The 21545-nt window shown below is 34.8% G+C and overlaps 1 protein-coding gene across 1 annotated transcript in view; it reads right to left on the bottom strand.

Annotated features, from left to right (window-relative positions):
* The window catches only part of DIAPH2 (diaphanous related formin 2), a 295986-nt gene that overhangs the window by 23627 nt on the left and 250814 nt on the right, over positions 1-21545 (bottom strand). The window contains exons 10-13 of the mRNA XM_029930066.1: positions 15614-15732; positions 13985-14101; positions 11781-11899; positions 795-859 (exon numbers count right to left, since the gene is read on the bottom strand). Of these exons, the coding sequence (XP_029785926.1) occupies positions 795-859; positions 11781-11899; positions 13985-14101; positions 15614-15732 (420 nt within the window). The remainder of the gene's footprint in view (positions 1-794; positions 860-11780; positions 11900-13984; positions 14102-15613; positions 15733-21545) is intronic.

Below are 21545 nucleotides of genomic sequence, written 5' to 3'. Positions count from 1 at the left end.
TCTTGCTGTCAGAAGGGTAAAAACTAGAGAGTTTTTAGACTTGTGCTTCAATCCTTCCCCCTGACACCAATAGGAGAGAAATACTATACTAAGCCTTCCTAGGATCTAGAAAAACAACAACAAAAAAAATGTAACTTTCGGTAGAAACTAGTAAAACTGTAATCATGCTTTCATGAAACAACAAAAAGATAATGTGAAATCTAAATAAAATTAAGATAGCCATAAAACCTGTATTTACATAAGTCATTAACATACAAAGAAAGACCATCAAATTCTACCAACCCTAAGTGAAGTAGCAGAATCATTTAAAACTGGTAATTATAAAACTCCAAGAGGATAAGTCCAAGCAGAGAGAGACAGAATTTGAAAAAAAACACTGTGTCATTCTGTTGCTATTTAATAGCACTCTCTTTAAAGATCATAATAGATTAGACTAGCTAAATGTCTCACAGTTCTCCAAGGGAGCTACCTATTGTAAGGGAGAACTGCAATAAAGTAGTATGGGCAATGTATTTTGGTTGGCTGCTTCAAACTCTAAATTTCCAATAAACTAATTTTATTTCATTTATGACTCTGGTAGAATATAGCTAGTGTTTTTCTTCCATAACGAATTAAAGGTGATAAGGATGCAACAGCAACAGCCTTATCTTATCAGGAATGAAATAAATATTTGGTGGTAATGTTTTAATCAAAAATATGAAGTACTACATAACGGAAACATTTACACGTCTTCACATAAATAACTATAAAAAAGTACTGTGAATAAACTATTAATTTAACAATTATGACCTTACCTTCTTTGAAAATTCTGCTGCTTTCTGTTCACTTTCTTCAACTTTTGCCTTGTTCACACAAGAATCTATTAAGATTGACAAAAAATTATTAGAAATTATTGTATCATATATCTAGGCAAAAGATGGCTGCCAGCCTATATAATTCTACCACATAATCATTTTTGTATCAATTGCTATTGATGGTAAATTGACCTACACTACACATAAAACATAAACTACATTTTTTTTGTATACTAACTGAATTCAATGATAGTATTGATGAGGCACAATGCCAAGCATTCAAGAATGCATTTGACTAAATCATCATCGTTTTAGGGGTATACAATTATTTCCCAACTTTTACAATAATTCTTCAAATTTTTTTGCAGTTTATTATGGGTGGAAAGAAGACAAAGAATCTATTCTTAAGACAATGAAGACTCTGGGGTGCCTGGGTGACTTAGTAAGTTAAATGTCCAACTTCGACTCAGGTCATCTCAGTGTTTGTAAGTTTGAGCCCCAGCCAGGCTCTGTGCTGACAGCTCAGAGCCTGGAGCCTGCTTCAGATTCTGTGCCTCCCTAGCTCTCTGCCCCTCACCCCTCTCAAAAAAAAAAAATAAAAACATTAAAAAATAAAACTTCAAATGACCTTTATTTATTTTAATGTGTATTTACTTTGGGGGGGGCGGGCAGAAAGAAAAGGAAAGAAAGAATGCCAAGCAGACTCTGAACTGTTGAGCACAGAACTTGACATGGGGCTGGAACTTATGAAACCTTGAGATCATGACCTGAACCGAGATCAAGAGTCAGACACTTAACTGATTGAGACTCCCAGGTGCACTGCAAAATGATCTTTAAAGTAAGGCTAGAATGGGGGACACTATAGCATTCACTAATTCAGGTTTTTTTACAGAAAGATTTCATTTAGTTGACGTCTTATCTGGAGCAGAGTGTATTATGTAAATAAGGAAATAAACATTAAATTTCTCAGGTCTAATCAAATATTCCAGAATATAAATAACCGAAGAATATCTTTTTGGAAATATTCTCATCATTACATATACAAGTCTCTCTGTAACTAGCCATTCCACACCTATTTACCCAAAAGAACTGAAAACATATATTTATACCCATGTATATGAATGTTCATAGAAGCTTTATTCATAACAGCAAAAAATTGAAATAACCCAAATGTCCATCAACAATTAAATGAATACGCAAATTGTAGTATATCCATATACTGTAATACTACTCAGTTAGAAAAAGAAATGAACTATTGATACATGCAGTATAACAACATGAATGAATCTCAAAATAATTATGCTCCATGAAAGAAGACAGATGAGAGTACATGCAATGTTTTTAGTAACATAAATTTTTTAAAACCAAAACTAATCTATAGTAAGAGAAAACAGATCAGTTATTATCTCAGGATGGAGAAAGGTAGGGAGGCATGGGAAGGAGAGATTACAGAGAACACAGAAAGTTGAGAGAATGATAGAGATGTTTGTTATCTTGATTGTGATGATAGTTTTAAGTATACATACAAATATTGAAATTTATCAAATTATGTACTTAAAAATAGATAGATTTCTCACGTTAAGTATACCTCAATAAAGCTTTTTTTTTTTTTTTAAGAACTGTGTATAAAGAAGTAAGTTGGAAATTGGTAAATGATCAGAAAAAGAGGGGGTAGATCTGTGCTGTGCTCTCAATGGTTGGCAATGATCTTGATTTAAATTTCAATTGGAAGGGGCGCCTAGGTGGCTCAGTCGGTTAAACGTCCAGCTTTGGCTCAGGTCATGATCTCACGGTTTATGGGTTCGAGCCCCACATCCGGCTCTGTGCCACCAGCTAGCTCACAGCCTGGAGCCTGCTTCAGATTCTGTGTCTCCCTGTCTCTCTGACCCTCCCCTGCTTGTGCTGTCTCTCTCTGTCTCTCAAAAATAAATAAATTTAAAAAAACATTTAAATTTCAATTGGAAGACATTAAGAGTTCTGATCGAGAATTTGATTGAATTTATGAAAAATACTAGATTTACAGAATTGTGAAGAGACTCGATATTCCAAGTCCAGGTGACTTTAAAACAGACATCCACAAAATTTCTAGATGTTGTTAAAGCACCTCCTAACTTTTGCATTTATGCACGTATATGTGTATGTGTGGTGGGGGGTGGTTCATAGAAAGTTCCAAAGCATTCATCAGAAAAAGTCCTCTGACCATAAAATACTAAGAACCATGCATATATGTGACATATGAATTTACAGTTGATAAAACTGAAGCCTAGAGAAGTTAAATGGTTTGTTTACAACCACAGAGATGACACATGGATGAGGTAATAATGGGTTTCTGAAGCTCTATTCTCTTTCACTTGCTGCCTTTACCTCCCTTACCCCAATGCTTACTAACCACTTACAGTGTACACCACTGTAAGTACCTGACACACAGTACACACACACACACAAACTAAATGTCCATTAAACATTGAAAGAGCTAGCCCAAATCAACAATAGAGTATGTGTGCCAAGCATGGTCCATAATAGATTAAAAGCCAATTCAAATATTTGGAAATATTCCCTTATATATCTCTCATTCCCTTATATCTCTTATATCTAGCCAAAATCAACAATAGAGTTTGTGTGCCAAGCATGGTCCATAATGGATTAAAAGCCAATTCAAATATTTGGAAATATTCCCTTATATTATCTCTCATGAAATAAACTACAGGGTTTGTCAAGCTCATTATAAAATAGGTACTGAGACCAGCATTGACATTAATTCTCAGGGAAGGTAAACTGGTGCACACTTTCTGAAAAACATTTGGGTTTTCAAAGTTCATACACTCAATTATAGGAATAAATTGTAAGGAAATGACAAGGAAAAGGCAAATGTTTATACAAAGAATGTTCATAGCAGATTCATTTACAATTGTGAAAACTTGAAAACAATCTATAGGTACAGTAAGAAAGAACTGGTCAAGATGAGTATGATACTCCATAAGATGGAATATTATACAGACATTCAAAGTCAGGCTTTGAAATGTATTAAAAAATTTTTAATGTTTACTGATTTTTGAGAGAGACACACACACAGATCATGAGAAGGGGATGGTTAGAGAGAGAAGGAGACACAGAATCTGAAGCAGGCTCCAGGTTCTGAGCTGTCAACGCAGAGCCTGACATGGGACTCAAACCCACAAACTGTGAGATCATGACCTGAGCTTAAGTCAGCTGCCTAACCGACTAAGCCACTCTGGTGCCCAAGATTTTGAAGGTTAAAAGGGAAAAATTCTTATAATGCTCCATGAAAAATTAGCATATAGATAGATAGGCTAAAAAAGAGAGATATAAGAAAATGTATTCAGCCAAAAAGTGAGTTATGGTGGTGGAATGTACTGAGTTAAAAGTGATATCAGTGGTTTATTCTATCTCTTACATAAACCTCTAGATTACCTAGAATAAATTACTACTGGTTTTAAAATTAGAAAATAAGAGGCACCTGGCTAGTGAAGTCGGTAGAGCATGTGACTTAATTTAGGGGTTCTAAGTTCAAGCCCCATAGCACATATAGAAATTACTTAAAAATAAAGGCTTTCAAGATGCCTGGGTGGTTCAGTCTGTTAAGCATCCAACTCTTGATTTCAGCTCAGGTCATGATCCTTTGGTTTGTGTGCTCAAGCTACACATCAGGTTCCATGCTGGTGGTGCAAAGCCTGCTTGGGATTCTCTTTCCCTCTCTCTCTGCCTCTTCCTTGCCTGTTCCTGCTTGTGCATTCTCTTTCAAAATAAATAAATTTATGCTAAACAAAATAAATCAGGAATAGAAAAAAGATATCATGATTTCACTCATATGTGGAATTTAGAAATTAACAGATGAACATAAGAGAAGGGAAGGGAAAAAAGATAAAAACAGAAGGAGGCAAACCACTAGAGATTCTTAAATACACAAAACAAACTGAGGGTTGATAGGGAGGTAGGGGTGTGGATAGGTGGGTAAAATGGATGATGGGCATTAAGGAGGGCACTTTTCAGAATGAGTACTGGGTGACATATGTAGGAGATGAATCACTGGGTTCTACTCCTGAAGCCAAGACTATAGTTTATGTTAACTAACATGGGAATAAAAAAGAATCTTTGTATTACCAAAAGCGTCACATAAAAGGTACTTAGTAAGTTTTGAAAAAAAATGAATCATTAAATACATAAAAAAGAAAAAGAAACAAAAGCTTTAAAAATTTTAAAAAATAAAACTACCCATCTAAAACAATAAAATAAAATCAGAAAATAATAGATAATAATAATTAAAAAATTCATGTTGGAATTATTATGTCTTCCTTGTGCTATGGAGTAAATAATTATAATTATAACAAAAGCTGTTGTTTTCTTCCTTTAAAGACAAGACAAATGAGAGAGGAAGGCAAGATGGCAGAAAAGTAGGGAGCCTTGAGAACTTCGCCCACCCACATCTATCAAACTGAGAAGGACATTACTCTTATCTGAGTGGGAGAGAGAAAATACAGACTCCAGAAAGAAGACAACCTCAAATATGCCGGAGTGAGTGAGTACAAACTGGGGAGATTGGAAAATGAGCAAGCCTGAGAGGGCAAGGGAAGTGGGAGCCCCAGACCAATGCAGGGAAAGCATGCAGAGCCCCAGAGAGACAAAGAGAAGAGAAAGAGAATCTGAACGCACTGATTGTACTGTCTCTAGAAAAGAGATAAAGAATTTAACCTGGGACGGAGAGAGAAACTCTCACCCCATTTATAACCACTGGGCTCAGGGAGAGAATCCCATCCCCTATAGCTGTCAAATTCTTCCTTGGGCTTGGCGGCATCAGCACCAACCCAGGATGGCATAAAAATAAAAAAGAAAGAAAAAAAGAAAAGAAAAAAAGAAAGAAAACAGCCCCAAACCCTAAGCAATCCCTGCTAGGAGGCAGTGGTGGCCCACAGGAGCTCACCTCTCCTCTGGCAGCAGTGGCTCAAATACCGGCCTGCGCCAAAAGGAACAGCTCCCTACCTCTAAGAGATCCCAGCTAAGAAGCCACGTGCCAAAGCCACTACATCTCATCTGTGATAGCATTAAAGTGCATGGACTAAAATTTTGAAGCGAGGCAGGGCCTGGAAAATACAGCTGGGCTCGCCTGCCGCACAAGGAGATTGGACTCATAAGAATTGCTTGCAGCACTTAGTTCGAGCAGAATGTTGGGTGCCGCCATTCTTCTCCCCACAACCAATAAGGCAGCTCCTCAAAAAGCAACCCCCGAGACCTATCTACACCAAACCATGCTTATCCACAAGGTGGAGGTGCTGCTTTTTTGTATTTATTTTTTAATATTTTTGTTAACATTTTTTTTACTTTTTAAAATTTTTACTCTTAATTTTCCTTTTTCCATTTTCCCTCTATTTTTACTCTTGACATCCAGATATATTCTCCCTTACCTCATCGTTATCTCTTTCCTCAGCTGGTTATATGCTTTTAGACTGTTCATTGTCCTTTGTTGTCTCTGCCTCCCCTTTATTTTTTTCTTCTCTCCTTTCCTTTTCTTTTCTTCCTTTCCCCTTTTAATTTGTTTGCTTGTTTGATTTGTCTGTGCATTTCCATGCTTCTGTTACCTGTGTGCTTGTCTGTTTGTTTTCCTTTTCAGGGCTACCCCAAGAAACAAGCCAAAGTATGCATGACACAGAGTCCCAAATATCGCTGAGTAGAGAAATAAAATAATTGAAGGCACAACAAGAGAAACTGAAAGACACCATTAAAACAACACTTGCTAAAACGACAGGCTCTGGACAGTTAATAAACCTCCTTTAACAGAGCAATACTAACAGGTGCGCAGTGCACAATGTGGTTTTAAAACTGAATAGAGACAGAAAGCCAGCCAAAACGACAAAACGAAAGAACTCTCCTCTAAAGAAACTCCAGGAAGAAGTCAGAGCCACAGAACTGGTAAAAACAGATCTAAGGAACATAACTGGACAATAATTTATAACAACTGTCACAAACTTCATCGCTGGGCTTGAAAAAAGTACTACTGATACAATGACGAGGAACTTTAGAAATAGCTGTGAAGAGATTAAAAAGGCTATAAATAAGGGGAATACTAAAATGGAAGCGGTCACCTCATGGATTGAAGAGGCAGAAAGAAGATAGGTGAAATAGAAGACAGAGTTATAGCAAAAGAGGAAGCCAAGAAAAAGAGAAATTGATCCAGGAGCAGGAAAGGAGAATTTGAGACCTGAGTGATATAATCAAACACAACAATGTATGTATCATAGGAATTCCTGAGGAAGAAGAAAGAGAAAAATGTCCTGAAGGGGGTGCTTGATCGAATTATACCTGAGAATTTCCCGAATCTGGGGAAACAAATACACATTCAAATTCAAAAGCCAGAAAGAATACCCTAAAGACGTAGGCAGGACATATCATAATGAAACTGGCAAAATATAAAGATAAAGAGAGAATTCTGAAAGCAACTAGGGATAAAAGGGCCCTCACGTACAAATGGAAACCTATCAGAGTGGTTACAGACCTATCTAATGAAACTTAGCAGGCAAGGAAGGAAAGGCAAGAAATCTTCAATGTGATGAACAGAAAAAATATGCAGCCAAGAATCCTTTATCCAGCAAGGCTGTCATTTAAAATAGAAGGAGAGATAAAGGTGTTAACAAATAAATAAAAATTGAGAGAATTCATGACCCCCAAAGCAGCCCTACAAAAATCCTACGAGGGACTCTATGAGGAAGATGTTGCAAGCAATACAAGGTACCAAAGACATCACTACAAACATGAATTCTACGGAAAACACAATGAATCAAAACCCACATTTTTCAATAATAACACTGAATGAAAATGGACTAAATGCTCCAGCCAAAAAATGCAGGGTAGAAGAATAGATAAAAAACCAAAATCCAAATGAATAGAGATCATACCATGCACACTTTAAGATCACAATGCTATGAAATTAGAAATCAACCACAGGAAAACGTCTGGAAAACCTCCAAAAATATGGAGGTTAAAAACTACCTTAAAATGGATTATTAGGCAAATCAGGCAATTAGAGAAGAAACTAAAAGGTATATGAAAAAAAATGAAATGAAAATACAACAATCCAAACTCTCTGGGATGCAGCAAAAGCGATCTTAAGAGGAAATTATATTCCAATCCAGGCCTATTACAACAAAGTAGGAAAAGTGCATATTCAAAATCTAACAGAGCACCTAAAGGAACTAGAAGAAGAGCAGCAAGAGCACCCCAAACCCAGCACAAGAAGAGAAATAATAAAGATCAGGGAAGAAATAAACAATATCATATCCAAAAAAAACAGTAGATCTGATCAATGAAACCAAGAGTTGGTTCTTTGAAAAAATAAACAAAATTGATAAACCTCTAACCAGGTTCCTTAAAAAGAAAAGAGAGAGCACCCAGATACACAAAATCATGAATGAAAAAGGATATAGTACAACCAACCCCTTAGAAATGCAAGCACTTATTAGAGATTACTATGCAAAACGATATCAACAACCTGGACACTCTAGAAGAAATTGGTAAATTCCTAAACATACATGAACTACCAAAATTCAAATGGGAAGAGATAGAACAATCTCCCAATGAATAAGAGCCAAAGGCCAGATTCCCAGGGGGAATTCTACCAAACATTTCAAGCAGAGCTAATATCCTTCTTCGCAAACTGTTCCAAAAAAAAAAACAAAATTGAAGGAAAACTTCCAAAATCCTTCAATAAAGCCAGCATCACTTTGATTACCAAACCATACAGAGACCCAACAAAAAAAACAGAACTACAGGCCAATATCTTTAATGGATACAGATGCAAAAATACTCAACAAGATACTAGCAAATGGAATTCACCAGCATATCAAAAGAACTATTCATCATGATCAAGTGGGATTCATTCCTGGGTTACAGGGCTGGTTCAATATTCGCAAATCCGTCAATGTGATACATCACATTAACAAAGGAAAAGATAAAAACCATATGATCCTGTCCAGAGATGCAGAAAAAAGCATTTGACAAAAGACAACTTCCCTTCTTAATAAAAACCCTCGATAATGTCAGGATAGAAGGAACTTATTTAAACTTTATTAAAGCCATTTATGAAAAGCCCACAGCTATTATCATCCTCAATGGGGAAAAATGGAGAGCTTTCCCCCTGAGATCAGAAACATGACAGAGATGTCCACTCTCACCACTCTTGTTTATCATAGGGCTGGAAGTCCTAGCATCAGCAATCAGACAATAAAAGGAAATAAAAGGCACCAGAATAGGAAAAGAAGAAGTCAAACTTTTACTTTTTGCAGATGACATCATACTCTACATGGAAAACCTGACCGTTTCCACCAGGAGCCCTCTAGAACTGATTCATGAATTTAGCAAAGTTGCATGGTGTAAAATCAATGTATAGAAATCGGTTGCATTTCTATACACCAATAATTAAGGAATGGAAAGAGAAATCAAAAAAATGATCCCACTCACAATTGCATGAAAAACCATAAAATACCTAGGAAGAAACCCAAGCAAGCATATAAAAGACCTATACAATGAAAATTATAGAAAACTTATAAAATAAATTGAAGACAACATCACTAAATGGAAAAACATCCCATGTATATGGATCAGAAGAAGAAACATTGTGAAAATGTCATTACTACCCAAAGTAATCTACACATTCAATGCAATCCCCATCAAAATTGCACCAACATTCTTCTCAAAGCTACAAAAACTGTACTAAAATTTGTATGGAACCACAAAAGACCCCAAATAGCCAAAGTAATATTGAAGAAGAAAACCAAAATGGGAGGCATCACAATCCCAGATTTAAGCCTCTTCTACAAAGCTGTTATCATCAAGACAGTATGGTATTGGCACAAAAACAGACACATAGACAAATGGAATAGAATTCAGAGCCCAGAACTGGACCCAGAGTTGTATGGCCAATTAATCTTTGACAAAGCAGGAAAGAATATCCAATGGAAAAAAGACAGCCTCTTCAGCAGGTGAGAGAACTGGACAGCAACATGCAGATGAATGAAATTAGACCATCTTCTTATACCATACACAAAAATAAACACCAAATGGATGAAGTACCTGAATGTGAGACAGGAATACATCAAAACTCTCCAGGAGAAAGTAGAAAATATCCTCCTTGTCCTCAACTGCAGCAATTTCCTACTCGAAACACCCAAAGGCAAAGGAATCAAGAACCAAAATGAACTATGGGCATCTCATCAAGATAAAAAGCTTCTGCACTGCAATGGAAACAATCAAGAAAACTAATAGGCAACTGATGAAATGGGAAAAGATCATGGCAAATGGCATATCGGATAAAGTACTAGCATCCAAAATCTATAAGGAACTCACCAAACTCCACACCTAAAAAACGAATAATCCAGTGAAGAAATGGGCAGAAGACATGAACAGACACTTCTCCAAAGACGACATCCAGATGGCCTACATGCACATGAAATGGTACTCGGCGTCACTGATCATCAGTGACCACACTGAGATACCACCTCACGCCAAAACCACACTGAGATACCACCTCACGCCAGTCAGAGTGGCTAAAATGAACAAATCAAGAAACTATAGATGGTGGTGAGGATGAAAACGGGCACTCTCCTACACTGTTGGTGGGGATGTAAACTGGTGCAGCTGCTCTGTAAAACAGTGTGGATGTATTCAAAAAATTATCAATAGAACTCCCGTATGACCCAGCAATAGCACTGTTAGGGATTTACCCAAGGTATACAGAAGTGCTGATGCATAGGAGCACCTGTACCCCCAATGTTCATAGCAGCACTGTCAACAATAGCCCAATCACGGAAAGAGCCTAAATGTCCATAAACTGATGAATGCATCAAGAAGATGTGGTACATATACATATATATATATATATATATATATATATATATATATATATATATATATAACGGAGTACTACATGGTAGTGAGAAAGAATGAAATATGGCCATTTGTAGGAAAGTGGATGGACCTTGAGGGTGTCATGCTAGGTGAAATAAGTCAGGCAGAGAAGGACAGATACCATATGTTTGCACTCAAAGGTCTAACAGGACAAAGGACCATAATGAGTGGAAGGGGGAAAGATAGTTGGGGAGAGAGAGGGACGCAAATCATGAGAGACCACTGAATACTGAAAATGAACCTAGGGCTGAATGGAGAGACAGAGTGGGGTAGGGGGTGGTGATCATGTAGGAGGGCACTTGTGGGGAAGAGCACTTGGTGTTATATGAAAACCAATTTGACAATAAACTATTTAAGGAAAGAGAAGACAAATGAGTTTATGCTTGAAAAGTAGCCAATAGTGATTTGGATTAGTTATAAAAATTGTTTAAGTATAAGGTCATATAACGTAGCATATTTCACAAGACGTTTCACATCCTCCTTCATAGACTGTTCCTGAAAATACAACTAACTAGTAGCCTAGGATGATATTTCCTTAGCGATCCAATTAGATGAATATGATTACCTCAAATTCTTTTCTACCTTTAAGGTCTATGAAAGTATAAATCGATCTACTTTGATTGGATTAAAAGGTCTTGAGTTACTGAAGTCTGTATTTCTTTTCTCAACCTTGAACACTAATAACATAGCTATATTATTAATTAAACCCTATAATTGCATATGTGATTTCTATAAAACTACTGATAAACTAACATAAACTTAATCAAAGGATTTCAGAGTCATATTTCTAAAAAGCAAAGCATTTATCTATAATAATATAATGTTTTCGGCGCCACTGACTTTAAACTAAATTCAAGAGCAGTAAAATTTATCATACAGGTTAATATTTTCAGTGACACAGGCAGAACTCTCATGATCATCATAATTAACAATTATAGTGATTAGGTACTCTCAGACACAATGAATTACCAGATATTAATAAGGGAGTTCAGTGAGAGCACTACCTTCAAAAACTGACTATTATACAGAAGAGAATAAAACATAAAGGACATTGAAGATAATGTGACATACCTATCAGATGTGTGAAATCAATGTCTAATCTTTGCCTGTACTTGAAATCTGGGTCCATACCACTGCAGTGCAGCACTATCTGTGAAACACACTCCTCAATTATCTTGTAATACTGTGGCCTGAAAAAGCGAAGAAGTATTCGTGAATATCATTTCTACCTATACAAATCAATTTTCCTAAGAAGTCACTTAGCATGCTAAAAGAATGAAATATTTTTCTAGCACTGTTAGAAAAAATCATTCTAGCCATTACATTCCCTCCCTAAGGAGAGATATGCTTAAACTTAACAATGGTCTGGACATTAGAGTAAAAAAAAATACTATAATGATATAATCATCTGTGAACACTAGTGACTTAATACTTTAGTTTATAGGGATTCATGCTTGTGTACAAGATGCTTATCAACCTTATCTACTTAAGTAATTGTTCCTAAGGTTAATGAAAACAAATGACCTGTTAGTCCTACATCTGTGGATACAAAAATGGTTCCATTCCTCCACAAATTCTCAATTTCAGTAGGGGATGAATATCTTGGCATTGACAAGGTCATGAATTTACTACAACACTTTTATTCATGATTAGCTTACAGCTTACAAATCTGGACTAAGCCACAATATTCAAATATTTTTTATGCAGAGTTTTTTAAAAGATCAATTTATAGAAACATATACATTTAATGTGCATGGCCATAGCCTGAATTTGTTCAGTCTCAAAGATATTTAAACATATCCTAATTTTGTGATCTGTCAAGGTACTTCTGGTCTTAAAAATGACTACTTGCATACTTGAAAAAAAATTAAAGGTACTGTTTACATTAAAATTTAAGGAAAATTTTGTATTTATCGGTGGGTAATAAATTCAACAGTGAAATATCAGGAAGAAATATTACTATAGAAAGATTATGACATAAACATCCCTAAGATTAGTGTGCTGATAACTGGTCAACCCACTAAAATTTTCAAACGAAGCCAAACAGTCTCATTGCTCTTATATTTTTTTGTCATAAGGCTGGTCTCAAGACTCAGAATAAATAGTAATATATATTACACATCTGAGGCTTTTTCAAGTAATCATCAGCTTTAGGATAAATATTAGATTATAATCAGTCTCGTCAATGACTGGGGTAAACAAGGAAAACACAACTGCTCTCTTTGAGACTCTTAATTATCTGTAAGTATAATAAAAGTGCTTATCACACTTCTACCTCAAATTGATTTTCTCAGGATGAAAAGGATTTCATATTAGAGTAACTTCTAATATATATTCAAAGTTATTGGGAAATGAACCATCTCACAGAAATTATTTCCGCAAGTAACTGTACGCCCATAGGCACAGTACTCTTTGAATTACCACAACTTATTTTAGGAAACAATAATCATTTTAATTACCATCTTTTCTGGCTTAAGAAAACAGGATATAATTCAATTATTTTAACCATTGTTCTATGTCTGTGTACCATCATGATACCCATCAGTTACAGTACTAGTCTGAATTACAATAGTCTTCCATAAGACTTTAGAACTGTCATCTTTGTTGCAACTGACTGTTCGGAAGCTTTAGTCAAGAAAATTTTGTGGAATCAGAGAACCCAGATTGCCAGAATTCCATGTATATTAGAGTATGAAGAACAACTAAGTGTTGAATAGTTAAATATAAAATAAATATAAAGGTTGAATAGTTAAGTATAAGATCATGACTATTGGCTTATGGATAATTTCAGTCACTTAGAAATGCTTCTCTAACTTTCTGGTTTTCAGATCTATTTGCAGTTACTAGACTCTACAGCTTCTAACTTTATTATAATCATAATCATTTATTTTGACGAATTATAGAAATGGATATAAAGCTAAAATACCAGTATTAATACAAGAACTTAAAATTTCTACCATAGACACCTCAGTGCTTACTCTGTGCTACCATTATGTAGCAAAAAAAATTCATCACAAGGTCAGTAAAATCTCTTGGGTTCTATCTACTAAATGTCTTGTTGCTGGGATATGCAGTTTTATAAATATATCCTTCTGTCCCAATTAAAAATAAATGAACACCTTTTAAGGAAAATCACCCAAAGTCACCAAACTCTTATACACTATTTATGTATGTATATATGCCTCTACTACCTATGATGCACTACATTCTCAGTTTCCCTTAATTTATCAAATTCAAACTATACAAATACTAATACTTTCAGAACTGCCTCTTACCTGATATAATAATCATTTCTGATGAGCAAAAAATGTTGTAGAATGGATAGTAAGTAATTTTCAGCGGCAGTGTCCTTCAACATGTTATACAGAAGATGATATACTTCATTCATATCAGTGGAATATAAGTAAAGGATAAACATTAAAGCTCTTGATGAAAGTTTTACTCACAATAAAAGCAATTTCATTGTTTTAGATACTGATACACCACTTTGTGTCCTCTACTGTTTCTAAACCTTCAACTACATGACCCAGTATTTTTAAATTTACATAAATAAATTTCTAGTAAGTGTTTAGTAAACTAGACAACAGATTTTAAAAATGGATTCATTTTTATATTTAAAGTGAGGACCTAGCAAATTGATATAAAGGAAAGGTAGAAAAGGAAAAGTAACCCAACATTCTAAAAATAACCTGAAATATCAACATTTTCTCTGAAATAGAATTAAGTATATGATGAATTATTTCTCATACCCCATGTATGAGTGTTGTGTTAAAAGTCTCCTAAGGTCCCTTAAGTGGTTACAGAATGGAACCCCAAATAGCTTTATGATGAAGTTTGGTTATACGAGAAATCTATATAAAGCAAGGAAGCAACATATATATTAATATAAAAAGCATTTAGTATTATGGATATGACTGTAGACTAGAGTCACTAATCCTCTATAAGAAATTAGTAACGTTGATCTCTTATAATAATGGCATCATTATCCATCACACACACATTTATCTAATACTTCTGTGTAAGACGCTTCAATAGTAGCACTGAAGGAAAAAGATGAAATATAACATTTCTGCCCTCACTCTCACAGGTGAACAGAAGTATACATAAATAAGATAGAAAGCACTGTATGAGTTTCAAGGAGAGGAAAAACCCAACTTCTTTTTTTTTTTTTCTTTTTTGGTGGTATAGAGAGGAAGAGATGGTGGTATAGAGAAGAAGATGTCATAGAGAATGATTTCATCTTAAAAGTCTTTTTAGTTTTGAACTATTTCAGAATCTCCTCCAAATTCCATAAGTAAATTTACTGAGTATGAAACAAATGGCTAGCAATGCTATGACAACCATCTTTTATATTTAAAATCATTTCATATAGAATTGTTGTCACAGGAAGATTATACCTGGTATTTGACTCAAAGGCTTCTACCGCACAGCCCTGTAATAGTCAGATAGTATAACACCTAAACATTTTTTTACTAAGGAACCAAAATATTTGGATTGAGAACATTTATTTGAATGAAATTATATCTCTAAATCATTTTGAGTACCTTTTAATAAAACTGAAGAAGTATATAGTCACATATGAACTTAGTGAAATTTTCCTCCCAAATTCTTACATGTGAGGTATATGCCTTAGGCTCTTGTCTATTCTAGACTATTAAGCTGAATATATCTATAATACAGCAAGCCATTGTGAAGATTCAATATCATCTGTGTAAATCATCAGGACAGTTTGAGAATTCCTCAACATGATTCTGAAGGATAGCATAATAGTGAGGTACTAATATAAATAAATGGATGTAAAGTGGGCTGGCAGACAAAAACTCTAATAATGGTCTACACAATCACTCAAAATCCCTTTTTCACAATACATGCAAAGTGACTTCTGTGGCTTGTCAAAAGGATATTCCATTTCTGCTCGAATGTCATTGAGACGGTGTGATAATTCAGTCAGGTCGTCTTCTTTGTTTTCATCAAATACTTTCAACTGAATATCAAGCTCATCATTCTCTTTTTCTTTTAGATCCTAATATATAAACATAAAATTACAGATGATTTACAGATTGACAACACCATACTTTGGCAATAAAGCACAGATACTACTATCATTTACATACACAGAAGCAATTTTAAATATTGACCCAGGCAATTCGTTTTCTGAGAGGAAGTCAATGTACTATGTATTTTCCTATTTTAAGATTAAAGAACCTCATTACATTCATTGAATTTTCTTCTCATGCCCCAGATTTTGATTATTTACATTAAAAAATTAACAATCACTTTTATAGTTGAAAAAACCTAATTGCTAACAATCCAAATTGAATGCAGTCATTTTGACAAGACACACTAGTCAAAGGTAGCAAAAGAACCCATGCAGTTAGAATATTCACATATGCCTCTGGCAAAAAATGCAAATATAGGTCAACTGTACTAATGAAGAATAAATGTAAGGATATATTCAAGCACAACAGTCCCAAGTATGGCATAGAAAGTTGTATATAGAAATTTTAAATGATATTTTATGATTTTGAAGCAAAAAGGCATCTAGAATTTTTATCAAGCTGCATGTCTAGCCTCCTCTCTCACGTTATCATTTCTTAGCCTAATCACAAAATTCCAACTTGGGCATCAAAGATTTGTTTTTGTAATACATTATAAGCATATGCATTACAAACCTCTGATAATTTTCAAAATAATATTATGAACAAAATCTTTGGAAGCATGCCACACCAGAGACTGTTGGGCTTAATATATATCAACTGGAATATCTTTTAAGATGTGTCCATTAACTTGCAGCTTTCAAAACCTATGGATGCTCATGAGTGATACTAAAAGCGGGATGAGTATTTAATAACTAAGCTTGAACTCTACAAGGAAATGCAAGCATGGTGTATTTCAAATTAGGTCACCAAAACAAAATAGGATTCCTTTCTTGCTTCTACTTTTATTCAATAGAACAATTATAAATGTTTAATGTTTTTATTTATTTTTGAGTGAAGGAAAGAGAGTTGGAGCATGAATGGGGGAGGGGCAGAAAGAGAGGGGGACACAGATTCCCAAGCATACTCTAGGCTCTGAGCTGTCAGCACAGAGCCTGATGTGGGGCTCAAATCCAAAAACTGTGAGATCATGATCTGAGCTGAAGTCAGACGCTTAACCGACTGAACTACCAAGGCACCCCTCAATAAAACAATTTTAAATGGAGATGTAATGCTATTAAATTTACATATTCACATATGAAACACTAGTATGTTTCTATATAATTTCATATAAAATATACGGCAAACAAATGTATTCACATTTAGTTTACTCTTTAGGAATAACTTATCTTGGGTCTAGTCTTCCACTTTTCAATCTGTTAGAATGGAAAGCTTTCTATCATTGGTGGGTTGTTTTATCAAGTGATTTCAGAACTCCAGTCAGAAAAGAGCCAGAAGCCAGAAATGCCCAGTACTTAGGTCATTTCAGAAACACTGTTAACACATTTTACAATATGGACTTTTCCTTATTCTTATGTCTTATATTATAACATACTGTTACATTCCTTCTTAGAGGCTCACAATAAAACTAGAACACTTTGGCACATGAGTTTCAAAAATAGAAAATTCTAATTTGAATATTTCCATTTAATTAGGATAAGAACTTTTATAAATCATGAAATCAATATGCATAATTAAAATATTTTCTATAAAACAGGTGGTTATATGTTTGTTTTTAATTTATGACAACACCTTAGTTATATAAAATATATATAGTATATGGACATATACACCACAATATTAAAACACAGACATAGGGGCACCTGAGTGGCTCAGTTCATGATTTCAACTCAGGTCATGATCTTGCAGTTTGTGATATCAAGCCCAGCTTCAGGTTCAGCACTGACAATGCAGGGCCTACTTGGGATTCTCTCTCTGCCCATCCCCCACTCAATCACACACTCTTTCTCTGTCAAAAATATATAAATTAACATTTAAAAATTATTAAAATATATATAGAAATGTGATATCTTATATTGCTTAACAATCTCCACTAATATAAATATATATGCATATATGTATATACACACACACATATATATAAAGGTTCCATTCAGTCAAATGTCAAACCTTGAAAAATATATCCATAAATTCATGATGAAATAAACATTTTATTAAAGTTTTTTATAGCACAAATATATCCTATAAAAGGAAATGGAACTGCATCACTAAAGATTTAAAAATGTGTATTATCACAACTTTACTGAATTATACTATTAATTATGTAAAATACTATAAATATGTTTAGTTATTTTTAACAGAATTGATGTACAGATATAGAACATTTTGGCAGATTCTGTACAACACATAATTCTCTATAACATAGTGTACTTCAATGGAAATTCCATTACCAGTACATGACTGATCACTAGTCAAGCAAATCAAAATTTAGTCTTCAACAGAATAAGATAGATTTTGTTGGCTTTTAAAAACAGAGTAAGAATGCCTTCTGCTTACTAACATGATTTCTTACACTCTTGTTCCTTCACAAATCTTATTCACCTAATATTTTCTAAACTTATTTAACTAACTGTATAGTGTGTAACAACTCACTAATCCCAATTGCTAAAGCAAATTTATTAACAGAATTTTCCATATAAATGAAGTATAAATTCCCTTTAAATTTTTTAAATGTTTTTTTCATTTATTTTTCAGAGACAGAGAGAGACAGTGTGAGCAGGGGAGGGTCAGAGAGAGAGGGAGATACAGAATCCGAAGCAGGCTCCAGGCTCTGAGCTAGCTGTCAGCACAGAGCCCGACACGGGGCTCAAACCCACAAACCCTGCGATCATGACCTGAGCTAAAGCCACACACTTAACTTACTGAGCCACCCAGGCACCCCAAAATTCCCTTTAAACACTATAATTTATCAATAAAGATGGGAGAATTTTGTAAACAATTTTTTACAGAATATAATTAAAATAATCCTTATCTGTGGATTTTTAATATTGTAGAAAAATGTTTAACTGTACTGTAATATTACAATGGCTTCAGGGGCTATTAAAGCACTAAGAATGATTCTTCTCTAACACTTAATGATTTCAGGTATGTATATTTTTTCAAGTTTTTATTTAAAGTCCAGTAACTTACCATACAGTGTGATTATTAGTTTCAGGTATACAATACAGTGATTCAACATGTTCATACAACCAGATAGGTTTATGATCATTTTTTATTCATGTACCAACAATTTGAATTAGCCTTAGCCATGTATAATTTGCTGTTTTGAGTAGGATATATTCTAGAAAATTAGGGAGGTCTTCCTGTTAGAATAGTGTATAAAGTAAGAATAAACAGGAATAAAGTGAGGATTTTAAAAACTCTCCTATGAATATATTATTAAGCTTCCATGCAACTATTCAGATGTTTAATGCTACCAAAATTCTAGTGGTTCAGGTTAAATATTTAGTAAATTAGATAGTGAGTCAATTAGATCATTGACATAATTAGGTACATTTAATATACATTAAAGTGTGACCATTCAGACCTTTGTTTCAAATTGTGATAATAAAACTACAAGAACAACTAATGTTGTATACTACTAATGTAGTGAAATCTATGGTATTAAAGAAAGAATATCTAATCTCTGTGTATATATTTCTGGATTCTAATTGTCATATTTAAGATATACCTGGGGAAGATCTTTTTTTCTTTTCAAACCAAACATCTCTGCCTTACCCCCAATAAGATTTTGATAAATTATCTTTAGGGGGAACATGTCCAACTTCTTTAGTTGATTTCCTCTGCTGTATTTAACCATACTTCACTCCATTGTCTTGGAAAAAAATGAGAACCCTTATAAATTCTTCTCCAAAACTTTAGGAGGCAGAAACATACACTTCCTACTTTTCTCTCACTGAGGAATCAACTGAGATCTAGGAATCAGGACATACTGAAGAGATGGGACAGTTAAAGGGGGAAAAGAGGTGGTGGTAATGGTGGAGGGCACTTAAGGGGAAGAGCACTGGGTGTTGTATGGAAAACAATTTGACAATAAAATATTATAGAAAAAAAAAGAAGTACATGCTGCCACAAAAGGCTTAAGCTTAGAATCACTGATGCAAAATCTTCATTGTCAGTGAATGTGAATAACATACCATGAGACCACTGAACCCAGCAAAGATGAACACACCAAAGTATAAAAGGATATGAGCTACCATTCATACCCTTGCTGAAAAGAGGAGAACAAAAATAAATTGAGCGTCAAAGTTTTCCTGAACAGACATTAAGTAGTAGTAGAAGGCAGAAAATTAATATTCAATTATAATAGATACAGGGAAATAAAATATGGAAGACTAATAGCAATAACCAAGTTAAAAAAATGTGGCATATTACTAAATGAGGAGAGAATGCTAAAGAGCCCCTGTAGCCACAAAATGTCCAAAGACATTATTACTCTCCCAGAAACAGGACCAGCCCAGAGAGGACAAGCATGGAAACAAACAAGTAGGCAACTCAAAAACCACATTAGAATCAAGACTGTAACATTATCTGTAGCAACCTAAGCCCACAGACTTTACATGAGGAAAGATTTATGACAAAACAATAAATGTGTTAAATACACCATAACCAGTGAATGTGCCTAAGTTAATTACATGGTGAACCTCAATATGAGTCACTTAAAATGTTGTTTTGATTAACTGTAACCAATTGCTTGCTTTTTAAAGTCAGAGATTTTGAAACAATGCTCAGCATCCCTCATCATCAGGGAAATACAAATCAAAACCACACTGAGATACCACCTCACACCAGTCAGAGTGGCTAAAATGAACAAATCAAGAGACTAGAGATGCTGGTGAGGGTGTGGAGAGATGGGCACGCTCCTACACTGTTGGTGGGAATGTAAACTGGTGCAGCCACTCTGGAAAACAGTGTGGAAGTTCCTCAAAAAACTATCAGTGGAACTACCCTAAGACCCAGCAATAGCACTGCTGGAGATCTATCCAAGGGATACAGAAGTGCTGATGCATAGGGGCACATGTACCCCAATGGTCACAGTGGCACTTTCTACAATAGCCAAATCATGGAAAGAGCCTAAATGTCCATCAACTGGTGCATAGATCAAGAAGATGTGGTTTATATATACAATGGAGTACTATATGGCAATGAGGAAGAATGAAATATGGCCATTTGTAGCAAAGTGGATGAACCTCGAAGGTGTCATACCAAATGAAACCAGTCAGATGGAGAAGAACAGATACCATATGTTTTCACTCATAGATCTAACAGGAGAAACCTAACAGAGGACCATGGGGAGGGGAAGGGGGAAAAAAGAGTTAGGGAGAGGAAGGGAGGCAAATCATGAGAGACTCTTGAATACTGAAAAGGAACTGAGGGCTGAAGAAGGAGGGGGTGGGGAGAAGGGGGGTAATGGTCATGGAGGAGGGCACTTGTGGGGAAGATCACGGGGTGTTTTATGGAAACCAACTTTGCAATAAACTATGTATGAAGTTGAAAAAAATTAAAAAAATATAATCATGGATTAAAGGGCCATTTAAAATAGAATTGACAGAACTTTTCTAAAACGAGATAAACCAAATCATACATCTTATCAAAATGGATGGGTTTCGTAGATCCAAATGTACTGTACATTTTATGATGATGAATTTCAACTACTTTCAGTGAAGACTATCTGAGCACAAGTTACAGATGTATGATGCACACTCATTCTTCACCAGGAAATTTCCCTGATTTCGGAATTTCTAGCACTTTAAGTATTATATACATGCTCACTTGACATTTGTTCTGTGATATAAGTGTGTGTGTATGTGTGTGTGTGTGTGTGTGTGTGTGTGTGTGT

The sequence above is a fragment of the Suricata suricatta genome, chromosome X, assembly GCF_006229205.1.
Source record: "Suricata suricatta isolate VVHF042 chromosome X, meerkat_22Aug2017_6uvM2_HiC, whole genome shotgun sequence".
Classification (NCBI taxonomy): Eukaryota; Metazoa; Chordata; class Mammalia; order Carnivora; family Herpestidae; genus Suricata; species Suricata suricatta.
The sequence above is the reverse complement of the archived record's forward strand: the minus strand, read 5'-3'. Positions and strand labels throughout refer to the sequence as shown.